The sequence below is a fragment of the Channa argus genome, chromosome 17 (genome assembly GCF_033026475.1).
Source record: "Channa argus isolate prfri chromosome 17, Channa argus male v1.0, whole genome shotgun sequence".
In the NCBI taxonomy this organism is placed as follows: Eukaryota; Metazoa; Chordata; class Actinopteri; order Anabantiformes; family Channidae; genus Channa; species Channa argus.
In genome coordinates this window covers 18,445,186-18,459,592 of record NC_090213.1, presented here as the reverse complement: position 1 = coordinate 18,459,592, position 14,407 = coordinate 18,445,186, and the positions used below count along the sequence as shown (strand labels likewise).

Here is a 14,407-nt window from a genome sequence, read left to right as displayed (position 1 = left end):
AGGAAAGCACTAGCAGAATTTAACACATCAAACTGACATCATTACAAACATTTAAGTCATATTTTTAAATTACTTACAGGATATAAAAAGTGTTTCCTTTCTTAGCATTTTTTATGAAGGTTTTAGAGATTTTTAGCTTTTTAGTGCATTTCTTTTTAAGTTTTAAGATTTCAAAGTAGCATTTGAAAAAGTAGTATTTGAAGCTACAACACAGCCATAAAACAGTCCACAAAAAAAAAAAAAAAAAAAAAAAGACAATGCAAATGGGTATTTAGGGATATTTGCGTGTAATGTGTGTAATGTTCTAAACCACAAATGTCATTACAATGAGCTGAACAAAGAGTAAGTGGTGAAGGAGACTGCTTCCAGTGCAGCAGGTTGAACAGGCTCTAAAAATTAAGTAGGTGGCAGAGGACTAACTGGTAGTGAAGTATTTTACTACGTGACTCTGCCGGCATTGCAGGTTTAACACCAAGCGCAGTTTAAACAAAAACATGCAAAGTGCACTGCTAATCCTGTGTCTCACTCGTTCTCGCGCTACCCAACACACACACACACAGAAACACACACATAATCATACATTTGTGCATACTCATGCCGCAATAAACTATGATTATCAAGGCAACGCGAGATTAACTGGTGTAAGACTGTGTTTGGTCTTATGCGCTGAAATCATCAACCTTAGCTACCTTGACTTCACCACAACAGTGGGGGCCAAACTGCAATGAGAAATTAGCCCCAACTGATCATCCCAAAGCAACTTCCCCCTCAACTGGTGCCAAAAAAATAAAATAAAATCAATAAATTATCTGCACTAAGCGGCGAGAGGGTCAAACTACTTTAGGCTCTTCAGTGGTAATTGACCTGCCTGACTATGTAACAAGATGCAAACAAGCATTTCTAGCAGTTGAACCTTCTTTTTGTGTGGAATCTTTGGCTGTATTAATCATCCTGTAGCATGGCCGAAAGAGTGTTTGATCGGTGTACATGATTTTCTGGTGTACTGGATTTATAACACAAGACAAACCAGGAGCACCATCATGGAATGGGAAGGGATATCATTTTATCTCAGGTATTTTGCTTTCAGAATTGTTGGAAGCCATTGGTGATGTCATCGACATGTGAACGGCTTGTAAACAAATAAGTAAAGGCAAGAACACTTTTTTTTTATACAAACCTCTATAACATTTACATATGTCAACATATTTCAGAGAATCAATATTAAAGAGTTGGTGCAGTATTGTTATTATTATTAACTGTTAATTATTTGCTTTACTATAGATAATTTTTATAACATGTTATATACTTTATACATATTATTACCATAATAAAATAAGACACTAACTATACTTTATTGTATTAATAATATATACCCTACTGTATGTATGTATGTACAGCAAATCACACTTACTGTATGCAATTAACTTTATGAAATACTATCTTGATCTCACAAGGAGTTAGAGCAGGGTCTCAAACTTAACATCACATAACCGTCATAGAATTACTACTTCTTACTGTGTTTGAAATGAGCATGTTTGATTTCGAGCTGGAAGAAGTTACCCGCGTTAACGACCAACGCCGATGTTCACCGAGGGGAGTGGACCTTCGAGGGGGCCATTCAGCCGCCTCCCGCTAGGACGAACCACTGAATCCATGGGGTTATTATAGAAAATAAAAGCCACTAAATAACGCCTCCATGGCTGCATCCCATCGTTTTATAAATAAGTAAATAATGGTGTCCCACTGTCCCAGCTGATAATGAACAGCCCGGGAGCAGACGCCTTTTTTTGCGCTCGCTATCCTGGTACTTTCCTGGACCGCAAAGCCAAGTTCAGGGAGGAGATTGGAAAAGCAGACAAGCTTGGGCCATTTTTGAGAGAATTGACCCCTGACTCCCCTGAGCCTGTGCCTTTTTGGGAGCACATATTTGTGCAAACATTTTTTTCTCCAACTTGAACTTCAATAAGTCTAAGTACAGGTCCAGACTTACTGACAATCATTTTCAAGCCATACGGAGGGTCTCAACTGCTTCCTCCCTCAAGGCAAATGTGGCTCAGCAATGTGAGAGGAAGCGCTGCCAGGTCTCTGGCAGCAAGAAGTAGGCAAGAGAAGCCATGTTCAGAAGAGCCGTTCAGGTTCATGTTCAGAAGAACCCATTGAAGTTAAAGAACTGTTAGTAGTGATGTTTGAGAAGATTAGACTTCATTAACAAAGCTTTTTTTGTGGAAAACCTGATGGGGCCAAGCCTCACCCAGACTTTGCCTCCAGCGGCCCCCTAGGTAATTTGAGTTTGAGACCCCTGGGTTAGAGGCTAGAGGAGAGGTTCACGTCACTTTACTTAGCAAGAAAGTTATCTACGTTAGCTTACTAATGTTTGATAGTTGAATAATAGACATTTAATATCAGAATTAGCTTTCCTGTGAAATGCTTAAGCTTAATGAATGTAAAAAGATATTAAGTCTACATTTGTTAAAGCAAGTGAAATGCACTTCTAAAAAGTAGAGAGGGGGCTTATTCTCAAACAGAAAGCTTAGCAGGCAAAGGAAACATGCCAATCCACAATCAGTTTGTGAACGAATGATGTGACACAAGCTAACCAGCAAGCTAATCGAACAGCTGACGCACCATGGGTTTTTATAAATGTAACACTGCCTAGTATCTGCATCTGTGAAAAACTGCAGGACTGCTTCATCGTGAATATTCTGTGCAAAACACTAAATGAGAAGAACTCATTTTTAGGGAAAGAAGGTGATAACGGGAAAGAGAGATTGTGTGTGCGAGAAATCGTGTGAGAAAAAAAACACGTTGGCAGGTCATGGTAACTTGTCTGAGTGTGAAAAGTTGTCAAGTGGTTTGTTTGACTGGACTCCTGAATTATTTTTTTTAACCTCTAACCTTCTTTAGTCCAATGCAGATAATAAGTGGTGATGTGATTACAGCAAAAGACTCAAGTAGCGAGTTTTAGGTGAGTTTAGGTCAGCTGCATAGCAGCTCCCCCATCGGTGTGCGAGAGTGTGTGATTGTGAATCAGTGAATGACAAGCAGTATAAAGTGCTTTGGGAACCAATAAGGTAGAAAAGTGTAATACATGTGCAAACCTTTACCATTTTCCGCACAGTGAAAAAGAAAATTGCCTCATACTGCCAAAGAGAGATTTGTAAATGATAGAGCATAGTATAAAACTACACGTTTTTCTATAATTACACAAAATATATCATCATATAGCACAGCCCTACTGATAATTGATAATTACAATAAAAACTATGTTATAGGAGATCGTGGGACATCATGTAATTCTAGTATTTCTTGCACACTTCTGGCCCGAAAATATGCAATAGGAAAGTAATCAGCATGACACTACCAACTAAAAAAAAGAAAGAAAGAAAGAAAAAAAAAAACCCACACAAGCTGAACAACACACGACTTAGACAAGGCCCCAGACAGTAATTTGGTCCTATCTGTCCATGTAACCACAGGAAGAGATACAGCCTATCCAGCTGTAGTAAACAAAAAAAGTTGGACCTCTGACAGGCAGAATTGTACTCAGTTTTGCAACAATATCCAGCGCAGTCATCATCTTCCAAAGGATGGGATGTGTAGCAGAGGGACTTTTTGCAACCACACACATTACAGCACCTCAGCAATCACAGAACTATGCCCTGCCTGAGGAATGCAGGCGAGGCTAAATCACTACCACTTAAATCATTTCTGCTATGCACTTACTCAAACAATAACGTTGGGATATTTCCCACTGAACTTATCTTTAAGACACAAGATCATTACACGTTTCCTACATGCTTGTTATTGTGGTCTTCTGTGAGGAAAACCATCAACATATCCACTTCTTAAACACAAAAGAAGGAAATACATTGTGGTTTATTATGGATTAAAAGCACGAACCTACAATCCATGGTTTCTTGGTTGTTGAGACCAAATATATACATTTCATTAAAATCAAAAAAAACATACAATACAGTAAAAGAGGGCTAACATGTAACGGCTCAGCATTGCTGAACATGACCTTTTTACTGATGAAATCATCAAGAAAACTATCGCTGACAACACAGCCCATTAAAACCCATTACTGTGGTATTTGGTGAATATACAAGAAAGAAACCGACCACAGTTAGCATAGGTTTTTACTTTCAACAATAACCTGGTTTCAACCTGTACATATGTAATCTTTGTTCAAGGGACCGACATGACTCACAGCGCAGAGAATGACAGGTATGGTCCGTGAAATAGTAACACTTTGGCAAATGCTTTTCTAAAGGCATTTTATGCAACCAAAACATTTAGTATACAGGTGATGGTGGTTTCTTTCTTGCAATAAGCAATGAAGACATTTTATTAAACTAAAATATTAACTTGGTGCAATGCCTTCTTGACAGGGCTACCAACAGGCACAAACCCCTCTAGATGATCCAAATGCAACTGCAAGCTTCATTTTTAATCAGCCAAAAAGGACACACGTCACGCCACTCTTCAGATAACTGCTGATAACTACTGGCTTCCTGTAGCTGCACACCAGATTCAAAGCTCTGGCTCTTGCCTACAGAATGGCCAACTCAACAGCACCTGTCTTGTCTGAATCTTATCATAACGTCACTTTAAATGCTACATTTGTTTAAAGGCCAAGAAGGAAGCAAAGCAAAACTAAAGGGCCCCTTCAGTGGGTACCACACAGACCAAACATTACAGTGCAGAGAAGAGAGCGGCTGGAAAAAAAAAGTACATTTCCCACTACATCAGTAATGACTGGCTCAATCAGCAAAATTAAATTTATCGTTTGAAAAAAAGTTTACCATATGGCCTTTTAGTTTTCTTTGCGGGCTACTTGATCAACTGGAATTCTGACACTCCCGTGTTTGGAAAAGGTGTATGTGTGATGAGTGATAGAACCTTTTTTTTTTTAAATTAGATGCACACCTCCAAACGGCTAAAAATAAAACACCATCATGTTGTGCCTTCTGTGCACACTGCAACAGAGTTTCACACATGAGAACCTCCGTCATTCAGACGATCACCTGCTGTGTGTTTGAAATGCCACCCCAGACAATGTCCAAGGCTCATTTCTCCTAACTCTGTCCTGAGTTCATATGTTAAACAGGCTTTATTGTGTACAGGCCCTGAATTTATCTCACATAAAACATTGTAAGTGATTATTCTTTAAAACACTTTCAGGTACAGGAGTTAATATTTGGTTTTACAGTATACTTTAAAGTTAAGTGTAGGTTTTAGAGTAAGTAGCGATGTTCAGGGTGGGAGGGGAGCATTATGTCTAGACGTGGCCTTACAGCTATAGAAAGGTGTGCGTGTGTGTTTGTGTGTGTAGCAGAAGCAAACTTCCTGCCACTAGACTGCAGTCAGGCAGCAACAGGGGGGGGGATTCTGTCCTAAATGGTTGTACTGACTTATGAAGTGGCCTAGAGAGCCAGACTGACTCTTTCCTGAGGACTGAAAGTCAAGATAAGCCTGTTAACAACAATATCAACAATAGAGGAACCTGAACTACAGCTATCTTAGGTCAAATCACATCAGGGTCTTCAAACACGGTTTACCCTTGAGTTCTTGCTAGGGTTTGAGAAATACTTTGTTCATCCAGTCCAGAACATTATCCCAGAAAAGGCTATAGTGCCTTAGCTGTGCTATTCATACTGGCTTATTATTAGGATTTTCCAGCCAAATTAAGTTGTTTTGAGTGCTCATAATGCTTGTCCTTGTAAGCTGTTAACAGGCCAAACAAATGCTAGAGCCTGCAGTTTACAGTGCCAAGGCAGGAAGCTATCTGGCCTGAATGCATGTCTAACGTAGCTACATAAATGTGGGTCAGCAGGTCTGCTACTCGTTCTGGGCCGATGTCGAGCTTCAAACCATAAAGGAGAACAATATAATGTCTAAATCCTGCTACATGGATCACATGAAACAAGAGCTCAAAAAGAGGTAATGTAATTGCATCACATTGTTCTTTTAGTCCAACCTGAATACAATATTTCAGGGTTTTAAATTCTGTCTACGGCTTTTAAATGTATAATGCTTCCCAGCAGCAGCTGAAACCAGCGAGCAAAAGTTGTTGTGTTGCCTTGGCATAAAAGCAGAAACGGGTCAAAAAGCTAAGAGGTACAGCCCAAAAGAATTTTGCGAGTCCAAGCAGATGATTAGTGTTGAGTAAAAGCTCAAACACTGTATAAGAAGCAGATGAGATACAACCAAGGGAAGAGGGGGATGTTGAGTGTCCTGCAGTAGTTGTGCAGGAGTTGTGTCTGGATTTATTAACACCCAAACTCAACTCTGGGTAAGATGTCTGATATATTCTCAGCTGCTACTTAGCATTTAAATCACATGCTCATTACTCAAGTCTTTACAACCGAGCATGGTTTTTGGTTGGCTTCTCATAATATGCCCAATGGCAACTGGGTGTTTTAAAATACAATTGCTCTTTGTCTAGGCCTCAAAGTCAATGGTATCCTGTTGTCCCGGAGACAGTAAAAATAGCACTTGGAGCAAAAATGAAAAGTATTTTACAGTGTGCGCATTTGGTTTTAAAAAGTTACCTAGAGTTCGCAAATTTAAATATGTATTTGTTTTCTGACTTCACTGGATATTTAATTCGTCAAGTCACCACTGAGATCAGCGAACATGAAAATATCCTTCTGGAGGATAGAGTGGCAGAGAGGAAGGAGACATCAGTGCTCCTTTGGGTAGAAGTGACAAAAAGGCAGGAGACAACTAAGACAAAAAAACAAAACAAAATCAAAACACCCAGACACACACAGAAAAGCAATCATTTCAGCTTTGCCTGTAGTCTCTCAACAACCATTGTGTGTCAACCACAACAGGCTTATTGGCTAATCACTAACTGCTACTAACGACAAACATTCGAGCATCCATGCAACTAAAGCTGTAAGTTATGTAAAGCTGCCATACTTAATTTGCTAACCATTCAACCTAATGTTCCAAAACTTTTGGTGGACACAGAGAGCAGCGCTCTCAAAACAGGAAGTGGCTTTAAGCAGAGTCCCCATCAGCAGAAGAGGAAGACAAGGATCAGTGATGTTGACTGATTTTATGTTCATTCTTCCTAAACTTCATCCAGTTTCCATGTATTAAGGGAGATATTGAGTCTGTGTGTTGACTTTGCTGTTGTAGATACAAATTAATTAGGTTTTATTTAGTCGTTAGTTTATTAAGCTGCTGCAAAGATTTGGTTATGTAGCCTAATAAAAGAGTGGGGGAAAAATACAGCAGTTTAATGACATTGCCGGCTAATTAATCATTGCTGATATTAGATATTAACCATTTTTTTTGCACTTGCTTATATAGCTAACATCCAGAAAGGTTACAGTTGAAAGTGGTTAACTTCTCTTATGGCAGGGAAAACACAATGTAAGCTTTTCACTGCTGTACCCGAAACAGAGTACAGTAGACTAAAGTTTGAGATATAAGTACAGTCATTAGGAAATCGGTTAAATACCAATTTAAAAACTCAAACTGATATTTGACCTGTTACAGTGCTTGCTGTGTATTCCAAATCTGTCAATATAAATTTCCATCACAGTATTTCAATCAGAAAGTTTAAAATAAGTGTAGTTTTGCAGTTTATTTTTATCTAAAATGTAAAAAGACCATTAAGTCTACGACAGTAAAATGCAGGATTTGGGACAGTTGCAGGACAATAACAAAATAGAAAGTACATTTTGAGAACTGTCTTTGTCTGTCAAATAGTTGTTAGTATTTGTCCAAAACAAGATGTTTGATTGTTGGACAGGTGATGAAATGCTCCTACGATGGACTGTAAAAAATTAACCACATGTTTAGACTAACACAAGCGTGGCCAACCAGGAACAAACCAAAATCTGCGTGGGCGTCAAGAGAATAGTGCGATAACAACAGAGGGAAGGTGTGTAAGAGGAAAAAAAAAAAAAAAAAAACACACAGAATTACCAGAATTACCCACAAATAAACTCTGAGAAAACAGCTCACTTTGCCATTAGACTATGGCATAAGACCTAGGCCATGGGGAGTGGCAGCTGAGGATTCCTGACATATTTGCTGTGGCTGAGACACAGGTGAGGACGGGAAAGGGAAGGATGAATAAACCCTAAAAAAAAGTAATTCCACAGCACTCTGGCCTGAAATTTCCTGTGTGCGCATTTTTGTGCACCGTTTCACCTGCAGACGTACATGCTGTCTACAATTTGCTGCCAAGCTGTGATGGTACTCCAATGGAAGTAATGTTAGGAATAAATTAATTCACAAAATGATTAGTAGTAATTGTTATTGAAAAATTATTTGTAGGGCAGCAACAAGAATATCTAACAAAACTACTGTATTTTAAAATAATTTGGTGGCTGTAGCTCGGTTGGTTAGGTCGTCTCTGGGCAAGACACTGAACCCCTAACAGCGCATTCCCATCCCCAGCTGTGCAGTGCCGGTCCAAGCCCGGTAGAAATTGGGGAGGGCGTCCGGCGTAAATCAACATGTGGACATTGATCCGCTGTGGCGCCCCTGAACTCCCGGGATAAGCCGAAAGACAATAAATAAATAAATAAATACATTTTAAAATAATCTAAAAAACATACACTTCGTTCAAACTCTTTGCACTCAAAGAGCTTTACACTGCTTCTTATTCCCCCATTCACACACACCCCCCGCTGGTCAACGCTCAACAGGAGCCACTAAATTGAGGTTCAGTGCCTTGCTCAAGGACTCTTCGACATGTGACCGGAAGAGTCGGTATTCAAACCAACAACTGCGCCTCAGTCGTCCCCCTTAGTTGGGTATACATAATTGAAACTATTCCACTCTAATAAATCCTCACTTCACAGAGTTTAGCTTAAAATGTTTAGTTTTTGTTGAAACTGTTTCATATTTCAACTGGATGATGATTTTGAAGGCTGTAGTGTTTGATGCTGTTAAGTTGTGTTTTACTAAGAGAAGTTTCTATTTATATCCATGAAGTTAGGCCAAGTACAGAAGCCCCTCTCTGTAGAACACATTACAGTTCAAGAGCAGCCTGTTCCACAATGATCAAACAACTAAATCAAATCCTCCAAAACTGTTTCAAACCAAAAATTCATGCATTTCTGCAACACTTGACCCTTAAACGTATTCTACAGAAAATAAATAATAGCCTTGACATTAATCGCTGCAGAAACAAAGCTTGATTTCAGTGAGGGGTCAGCATGTACATAAGGTACAACATGACAATAAAGTTTGGGAGGGGTATGGGTGAGAAATGGGTGGGAGTGTAGCATCTAAAAAAAATAAAAAAATCAGAGGAGGATATACTCTGGATAATCTGAGGAGCATCTAACTTAGACCTCTGGATAATGTTCAGAGATTTTTAGGAATTCAGTGCATGTTTCAGAGAGACTTGATACTCTTGATACTCTGTCCTCATCTCTCACTTTCTGAGCAGGTAGTCTACTCCCGGCAGAGGTGGGGGTGGTTTTGAGAGTGTGGGCTTCTGTCAGACCAAATATAAAAGAACTTGTTCAGCTTTAAAATTTGTAGCAAATTGGTATAAAAATTGAATGTGCAGTAGCCTACTTACAGTCAGCTTTCACTTCAGCCTGTTCATAGTATTTAACAATTGGCCAATAAGCTCGCTGTTACTTATTGTAGTGGATGAGAGAACGTGGGCACCGCTGATATTACCGTTATTCTGGCAGTTTTACTTGCTTAACATGTAAGCTAATAAACTCTTAACTTGCTTCTATTGTGCACACAGTAACAAGTAAGGCGTAGTGAAATACAGTAGTGAACTATTGTTAGTGAAGTCTCACCTCACCTGGGCTTCCTCTGCCTTTCCTCTTATCCGGTCTGTGTGTGTGAAGCAGCTGAGCTCCACCCTCAAATCACAAAAAACCAGATAGAGAGGGGAGACTGCAGAATGAACACAACGACCCTGTTTCTGGTCTGCTAATCTCACTCACTATGATGAGACGTGAATCCAGTTGAGTCACAGGCGCTGATGTGCCCCAAACTATTTGAAATACTCGCTATTTCTGCAAATGAAAAGCGGACTGTGTGGGTTCACGTTCACACACACACACACACACACACACACACCTGATGGACAATTACTTTATTTTATTTATCATAGAACCCTTTATAGAGAGGTTGTTGGAAAATTTTGACTAATTAACTAACGGGTTGCACTTTGCAGATGTAAAACAAATACGATTCTAGCAAATCTTTATCAATGTAGCCAAACCAACGTGCCATCACTACCAGGTTTGCTTCTGAATTATTCTGAAGTATGTGTGCCATCTCTCCAGCATCCTGCTTTTCTTATAAATTACAGTTTTCTGCTTCACTTTTGGGTCAATTTATTGAACTTCTATTGTTGGACAATAATTTGATCAAGCAAGTGACTGAAATATATTATGACCAGTACCTTAAATATTTTCAAGTGTTTCTATCAGTGTTACTAATTTCTGTGTTATGTTAGCTTTGTTAATTTGACAAAATAAAGCTTTTTTTATCATGCATGACAATATCACACATGCCTGTCTGGTGGACTGAGGTTCAACAAATGGAAAGTACCCTCCAGGTTAATGTTTTCCTTTCCTCACACAATGCTTCCTGGTTTCTACAGTATAGGTGTTATATAAGCTACTGGCAGACAGGAGGATGTTGCATGGGAGGGAGAGATGGGGGGAAAAGGAAGGAAGGAAGAGAAAGCAAGGGGGGAATACTTAAGGCCACGCAGGCGAGCTGACTGCCAGGCAGACTTTCTAAATCAGCATGCTCTCTGCGCTTCTCTCACTCGCTAACACACACACACACAGACACACACAACCCACAAAGAGGAAACTCATTAATGCATTCTTTCCCACTGATCTGAGAGGTAGCTGATACGAAGGTAAAGTGCTGCCAAGAGAAATCAAGTGAGAGGAAAAGAGCTGTTGGGACTCTGAATGAAAGCAGCTTTTAAACTGGTGTTAAGATCCTCCCTAACTCTACGTCCAGGTAACAGCCCAGGCAGGTCTTTCAGATTAAATGTAATAAATCCAGTTTAATAGTTCTTAACTGTTGATGGTCTACTGTGATATTTTACACTTTTGAAAGGAACAGCATAGTAATGAACTGTTCTGTCACCAAAGGCAGTATCTCAGTTTCACACTTGTATTTTTAAAGCCAGCTGTAGCCTTGTTCACAGGAGTGGTATTAAAATTAATTGTTGTCTCTTTAAATGGTAATAGTTTTTATTTTCTAATAATGTCCCGTACAGAGGAATGAAAGAATTGCTACTTGTTTGGATCTGCTGTGTTTCTCCTAAAAGTATAGTGACTCAAGAGAAACTGCTAATTTTGCTATTACTGTTGCTGCAGAGAAACAAGAACTTGCATTTAACAGCTCTCATGGGGGAAATTGGGCAGATCGTGCTCAAAATAAACATGATTTCAGTCAAATCATTTTCACACTTATCTCCGAGTCAGAATGAAAGCAAATACAACTTATAGCCATCTGGGGTAGCTGTTACAACCAACTGCAAAGGAACATCAATCTATTTAGCAGTCAACAAGTTGGGATAAAGTCCTGTAGCAGCTGTAGTGTTAGGCCAGACAGACCTGCCAGCGACTGCTAATGTGTGACGTTGTGCTGTTGGTGGTTGTTCAGGGATGATGCAGAGTATTGTTGCACGCTGGCTCCTAGTGATATTCTTAATAATGTATACAATATGTAAATGAACAGTAGCCGTGACGGTGATGTTAGCAGTTTTACATCTAATCGGGCAGTGGAGCCAAGTCGCAGAAAGGTGGAAATAAATCATGCTTTGTCTTGAGTTCATGTACAAAAAGGAAATCAGTTGATCAAACAGAACACTAAGGGGGAAATAAAGGAGGAATATTACCCAGCCCTGAAGACAAACCACACTGTGTAATCTGACCTTCATCAGTTAAACGTTAAAGCAGGGGTTGGAAATCAACACGAACCAAATTCTAGTAAACACTGTAGCCTGTGAGGTTAATGTTTAATCAGACTTTCTGGAACACGTCCAGCCTTTGTTTGGGTGGATCTGCAAGAAGATCAAGTTGGCAACCTGGTGGAATAAGGGTGCGAGAAGTTGTCCACATCACCATAACACCCTCCTTTTAAAAGTTTGTTTTCTTTACGTCAGAACAGCTCTCTCTCACACACACACACAACACATTTCAAAATTGCAGATGTCTACTACGACAGTTATGTGGTCCACACCAAGCACCACTGGCTCAAATCATACACTAGGTGGTGGATTTTCGAGTCAACGAGTAGTCAAAGCTAAGCTTTGGGCAAAACAAACACACCGTGAGGGACACAAACGCAAAGCCTGGACAAGTTCAAACAAAGCTGAGACACCCACAGCAATGAGTTACCTGAAGGAAGGTATATCAAAGACAAGTATAACATACTGGAAAATCGTATGCACTATAAGTTTACAACAGTTTGGAAGCTTTCAGTTTGTCCTACGATATTCTTTAAACGGTTCATTGTCACGTCTTGTATCATAGGTTGCCTAAACACTATATTTTAAGCCAAAGCACCAATTAAAGTTCATGCAAAACAGTTCTGGTCTGACTTTGGATCCAAAAAAAAAAAAAAAAAAAAAAAAAAAAAGCACAAGTGAGCAAATTTACACATCTGAGGGCTAATTGAAACTGAGCTTAAAACCTGTTTTACAACATAGCAAAGTTCTTGACTAAGAGCCTGCTGCACACAACCACACAAACCACAGACTGCACATCAAGTGAGATGCAGTAGATGCTTTTAGTAATACAGTACACGTCTTCAATATAGCAAAGATCAGAGACTTTGCTCTACATATTTGACAGCATAACCATGACAGCAGCCAGTCTTTGTGACATCAAGCATCATATCCACTTCTGGTCTCTCTTTTTAAACTCATCCAAGGTAGCAACTGTTTTAGACCATCAAGGGTTCATGTAAAACCCTGCTGTTAAGTTGCAGGATAGTTCTACATCAAAAAGGTCTGTGTGCATCCTGATCCTGTTGTAAGTGGAGTTGAGTGAAGCATTTTGGGTGTGGGAACTTGCAATAGTGTTACAGTGAGACTGTCACGGTCATGGAAAGAATGTAAGACACGACGTCATGTTCGCAACGAAAACATGTAACGTTACTCTTTACATGAGCTTTAAAAGCAAATCGCAAACGGAGAAGTTCAGCTGCAATGTAAGACGCAGCTAACTTAATCTCAGGAGTTTTCTTGGCTACGGTTTACAACTGTGAACTGCAAGGTCTGAATATTGTGCCACCTCAGAATAAACTGGAAATTTCGGGATTGCCCAGTGTTAACCCGAGACTAAATACATTTACAGAGGTCATACTGAGATCGGCTTTGAGGTTACGTTAGCTCAGTTTAACATTAGCGAGACATGCAGCCGAATCCAAGGATGGAGGTGGCGTTATCCAGTTAACAAGACAGCTAATAGCTGGCTAGGCTAAGCTGCGAGCTAACGGGAGTGCTAACTTCAACTCCCTACTGCCAGAAGCTGATAAAAGGATTCAAAGTACTGGCATTTGGTTTAAGGCTTCCCCGCACCCCTGCTCGACCTAATCTCAGCGTTATGTTGAGTCGAAAAAGAAAGAAGTTACCGTAATAACACCACACAAGCGCCACATCATGGAAAACTTACCCATTCCTGTCTTCCGCACCACTTCGCTCGCTGAACGTTGGGAATCTTGTATCCAGCAGCGCCACTGCTAAGCTACTAGCCAGGTAGATGCGTATAATCACCCACAAATGTTTTTTTTTTTTCCTTTCTTTTTGTCGACACACGGCCTAGAAAGAAGTCAAAGGAGCCGTGTATCCATGCGTCTTCGCCCCAGCAGGAGCAACAGCAGCCTCCCTAGTTCTCTATTGGTGGTGCTTTCGAGATTATTATGCAGGAAGTTAACCAGGAGTCTCCACCTTTCTTGGAGTTGACTCCGCTGCTGCTGCTGCTGCTGCTGCCACCAAAGGAGCGAGTAGTAGGAAACTGCGCGATGTTTCAGGCAGGACAGTCCCGCGAGAGGAATGTTTAATGGAACGTCGATCCCGGTTGTATTATTGATTCACTCAGCACGTGCGGGCGCGTGCGGTGGAAGAGGTTATTCATTCATAACTTTTTATCTTCAGTAACCGTGTTGTAATTAGTATCACACATGAATGACTATAAACACGCACACACTTGTTTATAATATACACACAATACAATAATAAAACAGACATCCTATAAAAATAGAAGGTGTAATAATGATCTAAAAATAAAGATAGAAAAACGTTACGACCGATTTGTAATGAGGATCAATAGAACGTAGATTGGCTTGCAAATTTGTACTGTGTATTTGTATTTGAGAAGTACAAATGTTGCAAGTGCCTGGTTTGTTGCTGAGGGTGTGAGACTCACAGTAGTTATAC

At 39.9% G+C, this 14,407-nt stretch overlaps 1 protein-coding gene across 3 annotated transcripts in view; it reads right to left on the bottom strand.

Moving 5' to 3' along the window:
• Positions 1-13,967, bottom strand: part of cd2ap (CD2-associated protein) — a 48,103-nt gene extending 34,136 nt beyond the window's left edge. For 2 of the 3 annotated variants that reach the window (XM_067482115.1, XM_067482118.1), the window contains exon 1: positions 13,644-13,966. In XM_067482115.1, the coding sequence (XP_067338216.1) occupies positions 13,644-13,647 (4 nt within the window). In that variant the 5' untranslated portion in view covers positions 13,648-13,966. Of the gene's footprint in view, positions 1-13,643 lie in introns of all 3 variants that reach the window. The other variant, XM_067482119.1, reaches the window with a different exon arrangement.
• Positions 13,968-14,407: the final 440 nt, after the last annotated feature.